This window comes from Anomalospiza imberbis, chromosome 31 (assembly GCF_031753505.1).
Source record: "Anomalospiza imberbis isolate Cuckoo-Finch-1a 21T00152 chromosome 31, ASM3175350v1, whole genome shotgun sequence".
Lineage (NCBI taxonomy): Eukaryota > Metazoa > Chordata > Aves > Passeriformes > Viduidae > Anomalospiza > Anomalospiza imberbis.
In genome coordinates, this window is record NC_089711.1 from 529,521 (window position 1) to 549,286 (window position 19,766).

Consider the following 19,766-nt stretch of genomic DNA (forward strand, 5'->3'; position numbering starts at 1 on the left):
ATCTTGGTAGACAGATTAAGGGTTGCGGGTTGTATGTTGTTTGTAACAGGGGAAGGACCCTCGCTTCAGCCGCACCTAGCACGCCACGTCCAGTGAGCGCTGTCTAGAAAGCAAGGGGGGCGAGTGGAATTTCCCGCAAACTGCATACACCCAGGTGAAAAGCATCCCCTGTCTTCAGGATTTTTAAGCAGATCTCATTTGTACAAAAGATGGGACTCTGTTGTTTTATTTTTTGTGTGTGTTTTTGAGCTGTTTGGTGCAGTTGAGGAGACAACTATTTGTAACTAAGGAGTACCTCCCAAGCAGTTTTGGTGCCCTCACCCACTCCAGGGAAGCGAAGGGAAACAGTTTTAGCTGTGCTTGTGTGTAACTTAAGAGTACCTCCCTGAAAGTGGTTTTGGTCCCTTCACAAAATGAGTGATAACCTCAATGACAAAACTAAAGCTGGATTTTATGCTTTGCTAGCTAAGCACAATGCCAAACCTTCTCCAGGAGGAGAGGAATGGGCACAAAGTAACTGGTTTAACTTGGATAATGTGGTTGATAGAGTATGTGCTTTACAACATGATACAAAATTCAAACTGGGCAAAAATAAAACCATCTTGTGCTCAGTTTTGGGAGCTTGTCTTATGGCAGCCATAGAAACTCGCTTCAAGCGAAGAAGTGAGGAACATGCTATCATAGACTCCCTCCAAAATTTAGTAGAAGTCTTGCAGAAAGAATTAGAACATGAAAGGAGTATTAGAGAGGAGAGAGATAAACGGGTGAGTGAAGAAAAAGCAGTAATAGGCTCCCTACAAACCCTAGTAGAAGTTTTGCAGAAAGAATTAGAATATGAAAGAAGTCTGAGAGAGGAGAGAGATAAAAACTTAAAACATGTAGAATCACCAAAAGAAGTAGAAGAGAAAGAAGCACACCACATTAAACACATATACCCCCAGAAAGAATTGGTACACATACAAAATTGTGGAGAATCTTGTTTTTCTAATTTGAGACCTCTCATTAAAACAGAATACAATTTTATAAATGAAGAGGATTTTGATCCTCACATTACTACCAAAGAAATACCATACACTGCCACTGAATTAGCCAAATTAAAGAAAGAATATTCACGTCTCCCTCAAGAATCAGAGACAGAATATGTGTTTAGAGTCTCACTCACTGGAGGAGATCAAATTAAATTAACAGAACAAGAAGCCAGTGGGTATTGGGGACATGGTGTCTTCCTAAAAACGGGAGATAAATGTGACACATGGTCCCTGACACAGCGTGTGGCTTTTTGGGCCGGGGGAATGAACCCCTTGGAAAGGGGAGACCCCATAGCTATAATTAGTACCCCCGACCAACTCCTAGAAAGTGTGCACAAAGCTGCTTGCCTGCAAATGATTCATGAAAATAAATTAATTCCTGGTTTTGAATCCCTGATGCAATTACCTGTGAAGCCCAAAATAATGACCCTTTTAATTCAAGGGCCTCCAGAATCACTCAAACCTACAGTGATTTTAATTCAAAAAACCACAGCAGCTGTATGTCCTGTAGGAAGACCAGATAGATTTCCTAGTAACCTGAACAACCCATTTGTTCCCCAGTATGACTTGCTGAGGAAAGGGGTAAAATGGGATTGGACTCCTTCTCAGGAGAAAGCATTGCAATTGCTGATTTTTGAAGCAACAGCTTATCAAGCACTTGGCACTGTCCATCCTACAGATCCTTTCCAGGTGGAATGGGGATTTGCCTCCTCAGGACTGTCAGTACACATGTGGCAGCAGTGTCCTGAGGGCCCGACAAGGCCTGTTGGTTTTTATTCTCGTGGTTTCAGAGACGCTGAGAAAAGATACACTACCTAGGAAAAGGGGCTGTTTGTGGTTAGTTTGGCTCTCATTGAAGTGGAAAAAATAGCACGTCAACAACCTATTGTGCTAAGGGGCCCCTTCAAGGTTATTAAGACAGTCACTAGTGGAACCCCCCCTCCTGACGGGGTGGCTCAGAGGGCCTCAGTTAGAAAGTGGTATGCTCAGGTTGAACATTACTGTAACTTTTTCTCAATGACAGAAGGAGATGTAAAAACTATAGCAATCCTAGAAACTGAGAGCTTGGATAGCAGCCATGACAAACCTGCCTCTGTAATCAAAGTAGCTCCTCATTTCTCCCCTGAACAATCAGCAAGTTTTTGGTTCACTGACACCTCTGCTAAACGAGAGGGGAAGGTGTGGAGATACAGGGCAGCAGCCCCCCACATTTCCTCTGGTGAACTAATTATTACTGAGGGAGAAGGCAGTGCTCAGGCTGGGGAGCTGACAGCTGTTTGGAGTGTTTTCCAACGTGAGGTACAGAATACCTCTCTTGTCTGTAACTACACTGACTCCTATGCTGTGTACCAGATGATCCTAATAATCCAGCACATTACCCTGCCAACCTGTTCTGGTGGACCTCCCTTACTATAGGGCTAGTACCACTTGTGCTAAAACCCTCCCTGAATAAACATGCATGTACAGCTTCTGATGCTCTAAGAAAAGAGCACTGGATAAACACACGCTGGATAATTCCATCATTCTAACCTTTTCTGCCTTATAGTGGCAGGATTCTGTTGTGTTTACTTTTACAGAAGAACTCCGAGGGACATGAAGACCACCTAATCCATGATAAAACTGGTGATACTTTTCTGCATCCTACCACAACCCCATGGCCAGAAACCAGCTGAGTGGCCATGGTCTGAAATAATTGTGGTAGCATGCCGAAAAGGTGAAAGGATCTCTTTAAGCACAAAAAGGTTTGTACGCACCCAAGCGTACAGGGTTATTGGCACAATTTCACATTAACACAAACTGTAGAAGTAATTTGGTTTTGGTCCAAAAATACTGGAGTGCTTTCTTTTAAGTTTAAAGTATTGATTTAAATACTGGGGAGGACTTGATGTTAATGTAGTAATGCCTACTATACCCACCACCCAACCACCAGTTATGCTCACCCCGAAAATCTTTGAAATCGGACCATATGTAATAAAGAAAACTGGCCAACAACAAATATTGTTCAATCCGGCATGGTCTCTTAAACAAGTTAAATTACTGATGCAGAACAGTGTTTCAGAAATTCAGCCAAACTGTTCACCCTTTTTGCAAACTTCGTTTCAAGGGTGGACCACCTGGCTGCGAAAACGGAACCCTTCCAAGAAACGGATGGCAAGAGACATAACCGGTGTTGTGGGAAAAGGATTGGGAATCCTAAATAGTATTGATTCAGAAGTATTGATGAATAAACTAGTTGCCACCACAAGAGACTTGACAAAATTACAACAACCCCTGCAGTCCTCTTTATCCGCCCTGGGAACACAACAGTGGTTGTTATCGAACATATTACCAAATTGGGAAAAGGTAAATGTGAATGATCACAAATTAATAATTGATGCACTTAGTGTTGCACAAAACAACATTTCCCTGGCCCTTAGCTGCATCCAGGCACAGCTCTGGATGCAGACAGTTGTTGCCTCAATTATAAGAGAAGGTGAAGAAGGCATTTTCCCTACTGAAATTCAAAAAATAATTTGGGACAATGCAAATGATTTTGAAAAGGAATTCCAATCCTGGTGGAACTTGGTGAACTTCACTTACAGCCCAAGTACAAACACAGCCACAGCTTTTGTGTTAACGATATCTAATGCTTCAGTGCATTTGATTTTCCCTATCATTGCATTAGGACTGAATCATGATGGAGCTATTCTCTATCCTTCCGAGCATGGAGAATGGGCCCGTCAAATTGATAAGAAATGGCAAACTGTAAATTTAGAATCTTGTATTGTCCGGGAGCATCAAGGTTTTATTTGTGAAAGCAATGCAATTATAGCTCAAGACATTTGTTTGGACACAGAGCAGAATATTTGCCATTTTGAAGTTCACCCTGATGAGACTCCTGTAACAATATTAGTGTACATAGGTAATGGGTATGTGTGTGTGTGGACTGCTTGTGATGTAGTGTTTATAGAAAATGTAGCAGTGAATCCAAAGAGTCATTCAAATTTTTGTGTCTGTAACTTTACCACGATTACAGTATGTGATTTTTCTTATACTGTCCCAGTTATGTCTTACCACCTTTTACAATCCAATTTTACACTAAATCACCAGATATTGCCTGCCTCTATTGGAATGAATTTTACTTTGATTAAGCAATTGTTGCTTCACCAGGACTTAATTGAAATTTTAGAAAAGGTCAAGAAAAATGGGCAAAAGACCCTGGTAACAGTCCATCATGATGTGAAGGAGATACATCACGTTTTAGAAAGAGTAAAGAAGGATGTTGAACACAGATGGTGGGATACTCTTTTTGGGTGGTCACCTACTGCTACAGGCATCCTGAATAAAGTGTGCCATCCTATTGTTGTTCTTTTGATCTTGGTTTTAATTGGTTTTGTTTTATCAGCCATTTTATACATTTTGAATTGGAAAATGATGAGGCAGCTGACCCGATTGGCATCAATTATAGATGCACACAGTTCAGTAAAAACCCCTTTTGTTAAAGACATTCCTAGAGTTATTGACACAAGAAGAACTACACAAGCAGTAAAAAAATTAGGCCTGCGACAGCAAATTAATTAGAGTTGTTTGTTGTTTGTTTTGATTAGTATTGTTTGTTTTAATAATGTTAAACAGTGATTAAGTTTTTGTTTGGAGATTTTTGCTTAAGAAATTTGTAAAAGAATTTTGTGATTTGTTTTGATTGTTTTCGAAGAAATTGTTTCAATTATAAGAAAAATTGTTATAATCAATATTTATCATTATTTCCTATTCTATCTTTTCTTAATCCCTGTCCTTGTTTCTTTTACTTTTTCCCTCTTCCTCTTCGATATCTTTTCAGTTTCTGTTTTTCTGGGATATATGCTGCCAGACACTGATGAGTCGAGCCCTGAAGACTTTGTGACAACGCTGCAGACCTTGCTGATGGAGTACTCTCGTTGCCAGTTGTGAGTCACGGGTCGGTGTCAGGGTCTGTCCGAAAATCCCTCATGTTTGCCTCACAACTGCCTCCAAGGACTGAGACCCCAGACCCTGAAAAATAGCTCTAGCCTGGCTGAGGTGGAAAGTCTGCCAAGCCTTAAGGACTGGTATGCAATGCCATGGGAACTCAGTGCGAGAACAATGGACTGGTCATGGTGGACTGAGCCCTAATCAGTTCGTCCTGTACCCTCGGTCCTGTACTCTTGGTCCTGCACTGACGCGATGGTTACAACTGGTTCCCAAAACAACGAGTCCACACCCACCGTGTAGCCAGGAGAGCTGCTGCTTTGGCCAGATGCCACCCGCTTTGAGGAACCCTATAAAAGACTGAAGGAGTTTTGAGGACTTTGTCCGGACCCCACCTGGAGAAGACAGCCTATGAGCATCTCGTCAAGCTCCGAGGGCCTCGTCTCTTCAGACTGGTAGCTATAATCCCCTTCCCCTCTTTCTCTATCTTTCACTCTATCTCTTTATTTCTCTCCCACTATCACAGTTGTTGGCACTAAATAAAAGTGCATTTTTGTTTAAGCAAAGTGTTGTGTCCCCTGCTGTGTCTTTTGTGCTTTGAGATCTCCAGAAAGAACCTATCAGGGACCCTGCATGCATTTGCGGACCCTGACAGGGGCACAGCAAATAATAAGAAAGATTTGCAAAACACACCTACAGTATGGCCCACAGAGCCCATGCTTCCGTGGCCTTTCAAAGGCTGAACTGGGGAGGACTGTACTCGTCCCACATGATTTAAAACAGCTTTTTTCGTGCCTCACGACCTCTACAGAATTCAAACTGTGGGAAGTGGCATGGAAACAGCTGCTGAAAGAGGCCCTCCCAGACTTGCATGCTGATCCAAACACAGCAAAGGATGCCAGTGGCGTGCCAATTACCACTGAGCATCTCCCCGGTGAGGGCCAAGGGTCTCTGGCCCCAGTCCAAGCTGCAGTAATCCCTGTGGAAGTCCTTGAGAGAGTCAAAGATGCAGCTGGAAAAGCCTTCTTTGCCCTTCAACCTGACGGCCCTGTAGCAAGATCACACAGCTACCATCAGAGCCTTTTTTGAAATTTGTGGAAAGGTTAACTAGAGCTATTGAAATCCAAGATAGGAAAGAAAATGCAAGGGAAGAAGTTTTAGAGGAAATGGCATTTGCAAATGTGAATGAACAGGGTCAGCTGCAATTCTGAGCTTACCTTTAGAACCCCCCCTACACTAAAAGATGTGCTTCTAGTCTGGAATAGGAAAGTGCCTCTGAGGAGTGTGGCTCAGGACACCAGACCAAAGCTGCTGCCAAGACCACCACAGAGAGTCGCCGTTGCCAGCCCAGCGCCCATTCCATCAGCACAGCGGCACACTGGGCAGCAGCGAGGACCAGCAATGGTTGACCCCACAAAGCCATGCCTGCTTTGTAAGAACCTTGGGCACTGGGTTAACCAGTGTCCCCTGAGAAAGCAATTGGATGAATTTAAAAATAGCCGGGGTGGAGAACTACAAGCGCTCCCAGGGGGTCAACAACAACAACAAAACTAAATGGGGTGCTGTGCAAGCACGGGGCTCTGGCACCTCTGGGACCTCAGAGCCTGCTGTGACCTCAGCCTGCTGTGACCCCAGAGCCTGCTGTGACCTCATGGCCTTAGCTGCACCCCAGAGTGTGCCCCCATCTATACAAATGGACTGCCCTGCCTGTAAATGTTTGGCTTGATCCAAGATCATTCCTCAGCAAATCCTTTCTTTTGTCTGCTGACATTGACTGGGGCCCAGGCAACAAAAGAACAGGAGCTGCAGGCCACCCACACAGCTTTTCCTATCAATGAGCACTAAGCCTTTCTTTTTGCAAACAGAGGGATGTTGGGGGGATTTTTGCCCCATCAGGCTGAGGCACAAGGCTCTGCATCCTCCCAAGGAACAGAGCCAGCCCCCTTCAGTGCGAGAGGGCGGGGCCTCAGCTGCAGCCCCGGTGCCTCCTGTGCCCCAGGGCACGGCCCTGGCTGTAAATGTCTTGGGCTGCAGCTCAGGGCCAGGGCGGAGCTCAGCAGCCTCATCAGAGCCCGGGGCCGCGGCCCTTCCCTGCCGGGGCCCTCGCCTGGCCCGGCCCGGCCTGAGCAGCCCGGCCTGGCCCCAGGGGATGGGCTCTGCCCGCCCGCTGTGCCCGCAGCCTTCTGGGCCCAAGGGTTTTGAAGAGGCTTTCTCCCAGCCCTGCAAAACCTTGGCCAAGTGTCCCTTTGCTGTGCTGAGAAGAGTAAAAAAAACCCCTCACAAATTTCCCTGACGCACAGCTCATGAGGGATCCCTGCACACCTCAGCAGAGACCCCAAAACATCCCCGTGTGCCTCATGAGGGATCCCTGCACACCTCAGCAGAGACCCCAAAACATCCCTGTGTGCCTCATGAGGGATCCCTGCACACCTCAGCAGAGACACCAAAAGATCCCTGTGTGCCTCATGAGGGATCCCTGCACACCTCAGCAGAGACCCCAAAACATCCCTGTGTGCCTCATGAAGTCCAGGCCCAGATGATCCCACTGGAGGAAATGTGCCCTCAGCCCAGGGACGCTCAGCATGGGCTCCCCCAGCCCCTCGGGGCCCCGCTGCTGCTCACAGCGGCCCCTGCCTGGCTCCTGCCTGCCCTCACCGTGGGCATCCACGGCTGTTCCTGGGCATGGAGCTCAGCCAGTGCTGCTGCCGGGTGGGTTTTGCTGCTGGCACCACCTGGACATATCTCTGACAACTCTACTTCTTTATTTGAAGGGAAAATGTGGGCCAAGCCCTGCCCTGGCAGACAGGGCCTGCCCACCTTCAGTCGTGGTTGGGGAACAGGACCAGGGGGCTCCGGGGCAGAGGGTCTCCTTGTGGAGGGTGAGTTTTGGGAAGGGCTCAAGATGGTGCTGCAGCTGCGGCAGGGCAGATGGGGACAGAAGGGAAGAGCTGGGAACACGGCTCGAGTTCTCTCTGCCTGAGTTGTTAGGCTCGTCTTCTGAAGATGGGCAGGAGCACCTTTGGAGAGAGGAGTGGCTGAAGCCCCCAGCTGCCAGTGGCACCCTGGGACCCTCCTGCACAGCAGGGCCCAGAGCTGGCAAGGCTCCCCAGCACGGCTGGAGCTGCTGGCACACCTTGGCCCAGCTGGACAGCTGCCCCTCAAGGCCCCGGCAAGCAGGGGACGGCTCTGGGCCGGCTCCCTGGCCAGGAGCGGGCCCCAGAGCGCCTCTGCCTTTCAAGGGCAATCTCGTCCCCGCTCTTTCTCCTCCCCACCTTGCTTTGCCTCTGCCCTGTGCTCCTGGGGCTGTTCAGAACCCCGAACAGCAAAGGGGAGGGAGGAGGGACGGGGAACTCCTGGGAGGCTTTTTCAGGGCTGAATCTTGGTGTTTGGGAGGTTTCAGTGGAGCCCAGGTGGCCGGGGACTTCTAGAGATGGACTTGGGCAGAGGGACCTTCAAACTCACTGTGCTCATCCCTTGTTTTCCCCAAACCAGGATTTCCCATTTCCAGCCCCTGGGAGGCTGCGAGGAAGAGGACGCCCCTCTCCTTGTCCTTCCTCCCCCAGAGCAGGAGCTGAGGACGGAGAGCAGGGAGGACAAATCCCTGTGGCAGAACCTCGTGGAAGAGGCCATTTTGAGCGGCTCCACAGCGCAGGAACCCAATGGGGTGGAAAAGCCCCGGAGATGCCTCATGAGGAGCGGCTGCAAACGCAGCTCGTGGGGACCTGAGGAGGAAAGACCCACCCTGGCCCAAGAGGCAGCCAAAGATGGAGCCAGAGCTCGCAGCTGTTTGTCCATGAGCAGGTTCATGATGGGGAGAAGCCCCACACGTGCTCTGAGTTTGGGAAGAGCTTCAGGAGGAGCTCCCAGCCGATCCTGCACCAGAGGACCCACACTGGGGAGAGGCCCTACAAGTGTGGGGAGTGTGGGAAGAGCTTAAGGCACAGCTCCAGCCTGCTCGTGCACCAGATGATCCACACTGGGGAACGGCCCTACGAGTGTTCCAAGTGTGGGCAGGGGTTTCTGATGACCTCCTCTCTCCTCCAGTACTGGTTCACACGGAGGAGAAGCCTTTCTGCTGCCCCGACTGCGGGAAGGGATTCAAGTACAACTCCACCCTCATCACTCACCAGCGCATCCACACCGGGGAGAGGCCCTGTGAGTGTCCCCAGTGTGGGAAGAGCTTCTCCAGCAGCTCTCCCTTGACCAGACACCAGCGGAGGCACCGGTAAGGGAAGCCCTGCGAGTGCCCCGAGTGCGGGAAGAGCTTTGTGCGCTGCTCCAGCTCCATCCCCACTGCAGGAACCACGCTGGGCACAGCCCTGGTGACCCACATTCCTGTGATCCATGATGGGAACACACCTGGCTGCTTCTCCTTTTTTGTGGACCTTAATTTTTTTCTTTTCTCAATCTCTCTGCACTCCAAAAGCCAAGAGTGAGTGAGCAATCTTTCACCTCAAAACCACTCACATGCCACTGAAAACAACTGAATTTTAAGCCATCAAGGCTCAAACCCACTTCAAATTGCTTGTTCCCACCTCAAAAAAACTCAATCCCACGCCAAACTCACTCGATTCCACAGAAGCCAGGGTAGGATGAGGTCGGGAGGAGATTGGGGGAAGTGGGATATCAATTTGGAGAGCTGAAATAGGGATTGTGTGGGTCTGGGTGGCTGGGATGTATTTGGCAGCAAATAAAACTTCCAGACTTACAGATTTCTTTGCCGTTCATATTCAGTCCGTGTCAGTTCTGTTTGCAGAGCGCCGCCTCACAGAGTGTCCCCTCACAGTTCCCGCCCTCGGCCTGGCCCCGCCCCTTTCCCCTCACAGTTCCCGCCCTTGGCCTGGCCCCGCCCCTTTCCCCTCACGGTTCCCGCCCTTGGCCTGGCCCCGCCCCTTTCCCCTCACGGTTCCCGCCCTTTCCCCGCCCCTTTCCCCTCACGGTTCCCGCCCTTTCCCCGCCCCTTTCCCCTCACGGTTCCCGCCCTTTCCCCGCCCCTTTCCCCTCACGGTTCGGCCTTCGGGAACGGGGGAGGAGGAGGAGGGAGGGAGGAAGAGGCGCAGCGGCAGCCGGGAGCAGCCGGAGAGGAGCAGAGAAGGAATCGCGGGGCCCTGGCGCTGCCTGAAGTCGCCGCAGCCCCGGGAGCATCGCCCCCATCCCGCAGGTGCCCGGGGAGGGGGAGCTCGGCCCAAATATCCCGGGGGGTGCCTGGGTTTGGGGTTTTTTGGGGGGATGTTTGGAGCTGGCAGGGCTCCAAAGCCGAGCCGCAGCTGGCCCTCGGGGGGACATCGGGGGTCCCCGGGAGGTGTTTTTGGGGGTCCCGGGGCCGGCAGTGGCTGCTCCCAGAATGAGCCCAGTTGGTCCCCCCGTGTGCTTCCAGTTTCCTCGGCACTCCCAGTATGAGCCCAGTCACTCCCAGTATAATCCCAGTCTCTCCCAGTCCTTCCCTATGATGATGCAATTTGCTGCCAGCCCGGTCCCAGTTGCTCCCAGTTCCTCCCACTCTCATCCAGTCTGTTGCCAGTTCTCCCAGTTGCCCCTAGCATAGTCCTAGTCACTCCCAGTATAATCCCCGTCTCTCCCACTTGCCCCCAGCGTGTTCCCAGTTCCCCCAGCACATTCCCAGGCTGGTCCCAGTCACCACCCAGATGGTCTCAGACCCTCCCAGTATACACCAGTTGCCTTGAACATTCTCACAGTCATTGCCAGGCACTCCCAGTTTCCTCAGCATGGTGTACTTGCCTCCAGTTTTATCCCAGTTGCTACCAGGTCCTCTAAATATGTCCCCAGTTAGTCCCAGCATGGGCCGGGTCTCTCCCAGTAACCCCCAGTCCGGGTCCAGTCACACCCACTCTAATCCCAGTATGATTGTAGCCACTCCCACTCTGATCCCAGTCACTCCCAGTCTGATGCCAGTGCCCCCAGTGTGATCCCAGTTGCTCTCTGTCAATGCCAGCATGACCCTAGTAGCCTCCAGTATGATCCCAGTCTCCATCAGTGCAGTCACAGTCTGCCCCGGCATGGCAATATTATCCCAGTATGATGTCAGTACAAAGCCAGTACAGTCCCAGTCACTCCCAGTAAGATCTCAGCGTGATCCCAGTAGAGCCCAGTCCCTGCCAGTGCTGCCACTCCTGGCATCCCCCAGCCCTCTGTGCGTTCCCCCCTCCCGGATGTCCCCAGAGGAGCCCCAAGGGCTGGCAGTGCCCAGGCAGGGTCCCCAGCAAGGCCCAGTTTGGATGTGCAGCCCCCAGTTTTCCCAGTTTGCCTCTCCTTTTGCCCGGGCCGGGTTCCCCCCTGGAACAGCGGGTGGGAGCAGCCGAGAGCCCCGCGCTGCCCATCCCGACCTGTCCCGGCTCCATCCCCGCTCCTGCCGCGGGCTGCCAGGGCTGCGGGAACGGGGCACCGAGGCTGCTCCTGGGGGAGGAGGAGGAGGAGGGAAGGGCAGGGATGAAGGAGGAGAAGGAGGTGGGCTTAGGGAGGAGGAGAAAGGGGGGGTGGAAATAGGAGGAGGAGGAGGGCGGATGGAAGAGGAGGGATGGAAGGGGAGGGATGGAAGAGGAGAAGGAGGTGGGGTTAGGGAGGAGGAGGAGGAGCAGGGATGGAAGAGGAGGAACGGCAGGAAGAGGAAGAGGAGGGACAAAGGCGGATCAAGGACAGCAGCAGGAAGCACGCGTTCGAGCCCTCCCTGAACTCGCAGCCCCCACCTGTGGGATCATCGCCCCCCATCCAGCAGGTGAGCGGGGAGGGGGAGCTCGGCCCAGATATCCTGGGGGGTCCCTGGGTCGGGTTTTTTGGGGGGATGTTTGGAGAATGAAGAACTGCAAAGCCGAGCGGAAAAGGCCCCTTGGGGGGACATTGGGGGTCCCGGTGGCGGCTGCGGGCAGAGGCAGCCTGGAGGAGCAGAGCCCTGTGTCCCCCAGGAGCCCAAAGTGGGGAGCCCAGCGAGGGGGGAGCGCCGCCATCGGCGGGACCCTCAAGAGCCTGGAGAGGGGCAGGGGGGACTCCTTGGAGCCCCTGCAGCCCCAAGCAGAGAGGAAAGGGAGAAGGGAGCCCGGGAGCCCAAAAAGCCCCGGCAGCCCTAAATGGGGAGAACCAAGAGGGGGGAGCTTTTGGGATTGCTGGGACTGCCAGCAGCCTGGGGAGGGCGGGCAGCGAGGAGAAGGGGGACCCCCAATCCAAGCTTGAGCCCAGCAGCTGGGACAGGGGGGAGCCCCGAACAGCAAAGGGGAGGGAGCAGGGACGGGGAACTCCTGGGAGGCTTTTTCAGGGCTGAATCTTGGTGTTTGGGAGGTTTTTATGGAGCCCAGGTGGCCGGGGACTTCTAGAGATGGACTTGGGCAGAGGGATCTTCAAACTCACTGTGCTCATCCCTTGCTTTTCCCAAAGCAGGATTTCCCATTCCCAGCCCCTGGGAGGCTGTGAGGAAGAGGAAGACCCTGTCCTTGTCCTTCCTCCCCCAGAGCAGGAGCTGAGGATGGAGAGCAGGGAGGACAAATCCCCGGAGCAGAACCTCGTGGAAGAGGCCGTTTTGAGCGGCTCCAGAGTGCAGGAATCCAACGGGGAGGAAAAGCCCCAGAGATGCCGCACGAGGAGGGGCTGCAAACGCAGATCGCAGGGATCTGAGGAGGAAAGACCCACCTTGGGCCGGGGAGATGGCCGGAGATTGAGCCAGAGCTCGGAGCTGGTGATCCATGAGCAGCTCCAGGATGGGGAGAAGCCCCACAAGTGCTCGGAATGTGGGAAGACCTTCAGATGGAGCTCCCAGCTGATCCAGCACCAGAGGACCCACACTAGGGAGAGGCCCTACGAGTGTGATCAATGCAGGAAGAGGTTTCAGACCAGCTCCCATCTCCTCGAGAACCAGCGCATGCACACAGAGGAGAGGCCATTCCGCTGCCCCGACTGCGGGCAGGGCTTCAGGCACAACAGCAGTCTTGTCATGCACCGGCGCATCCACACTGGGGAGAGGCCCCACGAATGTGGGGAGTGTGGGAAGAGCTTCAGGAGGAGCTGCGACCTGATCAGGCACCAGAACATCCACACTGGGGAGAGGCCCCACGAGTGCAGGGAGTGTGGGAAGAGCTTCAGGAGGAGCTGCGACCTGATCAGGCACCAGAACATCCACACTGGGGAACGGCCCTACGTGTGTGGGGAGTGTGGGAAGAGCTTCAGGCAGCGTGCTGCCCTGAGCAGGCACCAAAAGATCCACACTGGGGAGAGGCCCTATGAGTGTTCCAAATGTGGGAAGGGATTTGGGATCAGCTCCCATCTCCTCCGGCACTATCTGGTTCACACGGAGGAGAGGCCCTTCTGCTGCCCTGACTGCGGGAAGGGATTCAAGCACAACTCCACCCTCATCACTCACCGGCGCATCCACACCGGGGAGAGGCCCTACGAGTGTCCCCAGAGTGGGAAGAGCTTCTCCAGCAGCTCTACCTTGACCAGACACCAGCGGAGGCACCGGTAAGGGAAGCCCTGCGAGTGCCCCGAGTGCGGGAAGAGCTTTGTGCGCTGCTCCAGCTCCATCCCCACTGCAGGAACCACGCTGGGCACAGCCCTGGTGACCCACATTCCCTGTGATCCATGCTGGGAACACACCTGGCTGCTTCTCCTTTTGGTTTGGCCTTAATTTTCTTGTGATTCATCTTCATCCCTCGAAAGCAGCTAAAACAGGGGTGAAAAGATAGAAATTTATCAAAAATGTCAAAAGTCTCACCATTTCATATGGTTTTGAGGGGGAATTTAGGATTTGGGGACATATTCTGGAGGATTTGTGCATTCTGGGGTGATTCTGGGCAATGTTCTTCTCATCTTTGCACTCCAAATGTCAAGAGGGATCAATCTGTTACCTCAAAACCACTCAAATCCCACCGGAAACAACTGAATTTTATCCCATAAGGGCTCAATCCCACCTCACAATGGCTTGTTCCCACCTCAAAAAAACTCTGTCCTGCACCAAACTCACTCGATTCCACAGCTGCCAGGGTGTGATGGGGTTGGAAGGAGATCGGGAGAAGTGGGATCCAAATTTGGAGTGGTGGGATTGGGATTGTGTGAGGCTGGGTGGGTGGGATGTATTTGATAGCAAATAAAACTTTCAGAGTTACTGATTTCTGTCCCATTCATTTTCAGTCAGTTGCTGTTCTGTTTTTCAGACTGCCACCTTCTCAGCTGATTGTGTTTGTGTCCTCCTCTCTCTCCTGCCTTTCTTTGCCTGCTCTGTTTCTCTCTCCGTGTCTCCCTTGAGCCAGGGCAGCTGCCACCAAAGACCCTGCCCTGATTTAATTCCCGGTGCAGGAGCTGCAGCAACCATGGGTGAAGTTAGGAAGGCTGGCAGTGAAATGTCACTGTAAGGATTGGGATCGTATGGACTGGGGTTGTAGAGCCTGAGATCCCATGGACTGGGATTTCACAGGCTGGGACCATATGGATTAGGACTATAGACTGGGGCCATCCAATCCAGGCCCATATGGACCAGGATGGCTGTACCAGAATGATGTGAACCAAGGCGGTCCTGCCCTGCCCAGGGGTCCCTCCCAGTTCCACCCAGGGATGCAGCCAAAACTCCCCGGAGGGAACGCAGAGGTCCCAGAGGGATCCCAGTGCCAATCGCATTTCCAGTCCCGTTTGCAATCCTGGTGCCGGTCCCAGAGAGATCCCAGTGCTGATACCGCTTCTGGTGCCAGCCTCAGTGTCCGTCTTGGTCCTTGAGCACTCCCGGTGCTGATTCTAGTCCTGGTGTCACTCTTGATCCCAGGGCAGTGCCGGTCCCAGTCTGGGCCCCGGAGCGGTGCCAGTCCCTGTCTCAGTCTGGGCCTCGGAGCGGTGCCAGTCCGTCTCAGTCTGGGCCCCGGAGCGGTGCCAGTCCCTGTCTCAGTCTGGGCCTCGGAGCGGTGCCAGTCCCTGTCCCAGTCTGGGCCCCGGAGCGGTGCCGTTCTCGGTGCCAGTGCTGGTGCCGGTTTCAGTGCTGGTCTCAGTCTTGGTCTCGGAGTGGTTCTGGACCTAGTGCTGCTACTGGTGCTGGTCTTGGTCCCAGAGTGCTTCCAGTGCCAATCTCAGTCTCAGTCCCAGTCCCAGAGCGCTGCCAGTCTCGGTGCTGGTTCCGGTCTCGGTCTCAGTCCTGGAGGGCTCCTGGTCTCGGTCCTGGTCCCGGTCCCAGAGCAGTCCCAGTGCAGGTGCCAGGTTCCAGTCTCCATCCCAATCCCAGTCCTGGAGCACTGCCGGTGCCAGTCCCAGTTCCGAAGCGCTCCTGGTGCTGGTCCCAGTGTCAGTCTTGGTCCCAGTGCCAGTTCTGGTGCGGTTTTGGTCTGGTTCTTGGTCCTAGTCCTGGTGCCGGTCCTGTAGTGGAGCTGATCTCAGTTCCAGTGTCAGTCTCAGTCTTGCTGCTGGTGCTGGTTCTGCTGCTGGGTTTGGTCTCGATCCTGGAGAATTTAAGCCCATTTGAGTGATTTTAGGCCAAACTGGGCAGGTTTAGGGTGGCTTTCAGATCCCTTGGAGTGATTTCAAGCCTTTTAGGGTGGATTTTAGGCCCCTTTGGCTGATTTTAGGCCAAATCTGGTTGGTTTTAGGGTGGATTTTAGATCCCTTTGGATGATTTGAGGCCCATTTGGGTGGAGTTTGGGCCCAATTGGGTGATTTTAGGATAAAATGGGCAGGGTGGATTTTAGATGCCTTTGGCTGATTTTAGGCCAAATCTGGTGGGGTTTAGGCCCATTTGGGTGATTTTAGGATAAAGCGGGCAGTTGTAGGGTGGATTTTAGACCTCTTTGGATGATTTTAGGCCCATATGGGTGGATGTGAGGTCTCTTTGGGTAATTTTAGGTCAAACCAAGCCCTTTCACGGTGACTTTGGGTCCCTTTGTGTTATAGATGGATAATGAGATGATTTGCTCTCACAATGAAGGGATGAATACTGTGTGAATACTAAGAGAAGCTTTATTGATGTATAATTATGTTGCTGTAGTCTGTTGTTTCGGTGCCCTCTGTTCTCCCCACAGTCCCTTTCCCCCGTACTGTTACCGTCAGACAGCCCGAGTCATCCAGCACAGGCAGAAAGAAGGCGTGCACAAAAACTTGTTCCTAGGGGGAGGGGGTGTGGCATGACGGCACCTGACCCTCCAATCGAGTCGCAGGAAAGCAGACTCCACCAATGAACAGCAGAGAAGAGTTGACTGACAGCCTGTGGGAGGGGCCAGGGTCGGCTGAGGCAACCCCCGGGTATAAAAGGCGAAGCTTCCATCTTGAAGACGAGCCAGCCACGTGGTCGGCAGCCACGGGGGAAGCTCCCAGGCCTGTTTGTCCTTATTTAGTCCTTTTGTTGTAATTTTTGTTAAGGTTGAATAAGCCTTTTAACAATTTTAACGTGAGCGGTCATTTCTCACAGTAACCAAGGGTTCCTTTACTGGAGTTTGGTGCACAGGAGAAACACCAACTGTATCTTCTCAAGAGGTCAAAATGACACAAAATTTTACTGGCAAAATACTGAACATCAAGAAACTTTGGAAAAAGATTTAATAAAATGTCCAAGTCGACATAAAACACTTACCATAGCAGTAACGTCATTACCTCAGCCCATTACACCTGGAAACCTTGAAGCACTGAAGTTGTTGAGGTACCAAAGATGTTCCATATCAAGAGCATTAGAAGGAGAAGACAGAGAGGCAGGAAGACAGAAGCTCCACAGAAAGAAATGCATATGGCTACCAACTGCTGGGGTTCCAGTGTGGGTGAGACACAAACCCCAGGAGAAGGCAGGGTACGGACCGTAGCCTGAGCACGTGCTCCGTGTTTTAAGCCCCTGAGCCTTTGTGGGCCTCCCTCCAAGTGGGACTTTGATGGCTCGGGCAATCAGAGCCTGGGTTAACTCTGCCTGCTGTGGGACTGATTGACAGCTCATCCCGAGGTGTCTCAGGACATCGATCTCATCCAGCCTCTGACAACGACCATGGTGACCCTATGAAACCTCATGGAGCCATGGGTGAGTTGTGACACTGCGGCCCAAGGACACCATGGTGACACTGGGGAACCTCATGGAGCCGTGGGTGAGTTGTGACACTGCGGCCCAAGGACACCATGGTGACACTGGGGAACCTCATGGAGCCGTGGGTGAGTTGTGACACTGCGGCCCAAGGACACCATGGTGACACTGGGGAACCTCATGGAGCCGTGGGTGAGTTGTGACAATGCAGAACCAAGGAGCCTTTGTGACACATCAAGGCCCTGTTGGAACAAAGAAACCATTGCTGACAGTCCAGAAACTCATGGAACCAAGGGGCCATTGGGACAATGCAGATCCGAGGACACCATGGTGACACTATGGAACCTCATGGAAGCAAAGAGGCCATTGTGACACTCTGGTACCTCACAGAATCAGGGGGACCATTGTGAAACTCAGGACCCCTATGGAACCAAGGGTCAAGGATGAAGCTGTGGGGCCCGTGGAACCAAGGAGCCATTGTGACACAGCGGGGCCGCAGGGAGCCAAGGGGCCATGGTGACATTGCAAGGCCTCAGGGAAGCCAGGGGCCATTGTGACACTGCAGAAGAAAGGAGAACATTGTGACACTACAGGGACTCATGGAATCATGGAGACCATTGGGACACTGTGGGACCAAGGGAACAGGGAACAGGTGAGGCTGGTTTGGCCTCCCGGGGGCTGCTGGACAGGTCTGGCTGACCTTGGCATGTCGAGGGCTGCTTCTCATGTGCCCCTGAAGCACTGGGGCTCTGGGCTTTCCTTCCTATGGGAGAGAACTGTCCTGCTCCTCCAGGGGCCTATGGCCAAAACTGGGATTCCTTCTCCAAATTTCCTTAAGTGCAAAGATTGTTCCCAGATGAAATCTGCCAGGAGACACAGATCTGGCTGCCTTGGCTACCTGGGGGCCACCTCTCATCTGCCTTTGAGACACTGGGACCACGTGCTTTTCTTTCTTATGGGAAAACCATCCATCTCAACTAGGCACCCATGGCCAAAACTGGGCAACTGCCTCCAGAATTCCCTATATCCAAGGATAGTTCCCAGACAAAAGCTGCCAGGACTGATAAGCCTTGGCTTCCGGAGGGCTGGCACTCATGTGCCTCTGAAACACTGGGGCTCTGTGCTTTCCTTCCTAATAAAAAGAACTCTTCTTCCTGTCCAGGCACCCACAGCCAAATATGAGATTGCACCTCCAAAACGCCCTATGTCCAAGGATAGCCCCTGGACAAACAGTGCCAGGACAGACAGGTCTGGCTGGCTTGGCCTAAGGGTGGCCACCTCTCATCTTCTTCCAAAGCACTTGGACTTCATGCTTTACTTTCCTATGGGAGAAAATCATCCATCTTGACCATGGCCAAAATTGGGATTTCACCTCCACAACTCTACATCCAAGGATTGCTCCCAAGTGAAAGCTGCCAGGACAGACAGGTCTGGCTGCCCTTGGCCTCTTGGGGGCTGCCTCTCCTGTGCTGTTGAAACACCGGGGCTCTGTGCTTTCCTTCCTATGAAAAAGAACCATCCTTCTTATCTAGGCAGAAACGGCAAAACTGGGGTTCCACTTCCCAAATTCCCTATATCCAAGGGTTGCTTTCAGATAAAAGCTACCAGGACAGAGAGGTCTGGCTGGCCCAGGCCTCTGATGGCCAGCTTTCATCTACCCCTGAAACACCGGTGTTCCGTGCTTTCCTTCCTATGGAAAAGAACCATCCTCCTCCAGGTGTCCATGTCTGAAATTGGGATTCCAGCTCTAAAATTCTGTATATCCAAGGGTTGCTCCCAGGAAAAATCTGCCAGTACCGTCACGTCTGGCTGGCCTTGGCCTCTGGTGGCTGCCCCTGCCACACTGGGGCTCGGTTCTTTCCTTCCCATGGAGATCACTGTGACACGGTGGGGACCTCATGGAACCAAGGGGATCATTGTGGCACCACTGGAGCCCATGGAACCAAGAGGCCATGGTGACACAGCGGGGCTTCATGGACCCAGAGACCATTATGACTCTGTGGGACCTGATGGAACCATGGAGGCCATTAGGACCCTTCAGGGCCTCGTGTCACCAAGGGGGCATAGTGACACCTCAGGGCCTCATGGAAGCAAGGGACCATTGGAACACTGTGGGGCCCCATGGAACCGAGGGAAGATGGAACAGGTCTGGCTGGCTTGGCCTCCCAGGGGCCCCCTGACAGGTCTGGCTGATCTTGGGATGTCAAGGGCTGCCTCTCATCAGCTCCTGGAGCACTGGGGCTCTGTGCTTTCCTTACTATGAAAAGAACCATCCCTCATTTCAGATGCCCATTGCCAAAATTGGTACTCTCCCTAAAAAGTTTCCTCCATGCAAGGGTATCTCACAGAAAGAAACCGACCAGCTGTGGCTGGCCTTGACCTCTGGTGGTCACCTCTCATCTGCCCCTGAAACACTGGGGCTCTGTTCCTTCCTTCCTATGGAAAAGAACTGGCCTCCTTGTCCAGGGACCATGGCCAAAATGAGAATTGGGCCTCCCAAATTCTGTATATCCAAGGATTACTCCAAACAAAAGTAGCCAGGGCAGACAGGTCCGGCTGGCCCTGTCCTCTGGTGATTTTCTGAGACTATGGGCTGAATGTTTTCAATTGCAAACACCTCGGAGAGGGCCCAGAGATCTCCCAAGGTGGTGTTTGGAGGCCTCGGGCACAGGACCACTGTATAGGGACAAAGGAGCTCTGTGCTCAGTGGGGTGGAGACTGAGGACAGTGGAGGAGAGCCACGAGAGTGTTTAAAGAGCAGTTTCAGAGATGGTGGATCCTTTTGACATAGTGGAAAACAGGCTGAGAAAGAAAGAATTAATGCCAAGGGCAGC

At 52.6% G+C, this 19,766-nt stretch overlaps 1 protein-coding gene across 2 annotated transcripts in view; it reads left to right on the plus strand.

Moving 5' to 3' along the window:
* LOC137463885 (zinc finger protein 436-like) overlaps positions 1 to 13,624 on the plus strand; it is a 307,021-nt gene extending 293,397 nt beyond the window's left edge. The window contains exons 1-3 of one of the 2 annotated variants that reach the window (XM_068175268.1): positions 11,407 to 11,420; positions 11,537 to 11,688; positions 12,345 to 13,624. In XM_068175268.1, the coding sequence (XP_068031369.1) occupies positions 12,430 to 13,422 (993 nt within the window). In that variant the 5' untranslated portion in view covers positions 11,407 to 11,420; positions 11,537 to 11,688; positions 12,345 to 12,429 and the 3' untranslated portion in view covers positions 13,423 to 13,624. Of the gene's footprint in view, positions 1 to 11,406; positions 11,421 to 11,536; positions 11,689 to 12,344 lie in introns of those variants that run through there. The other variant, XM_068175267.1, reaches the window with a different exon arrangement.
* Positions 13,625 to 19,766: the final 6,142 nt, after the last annotated feature.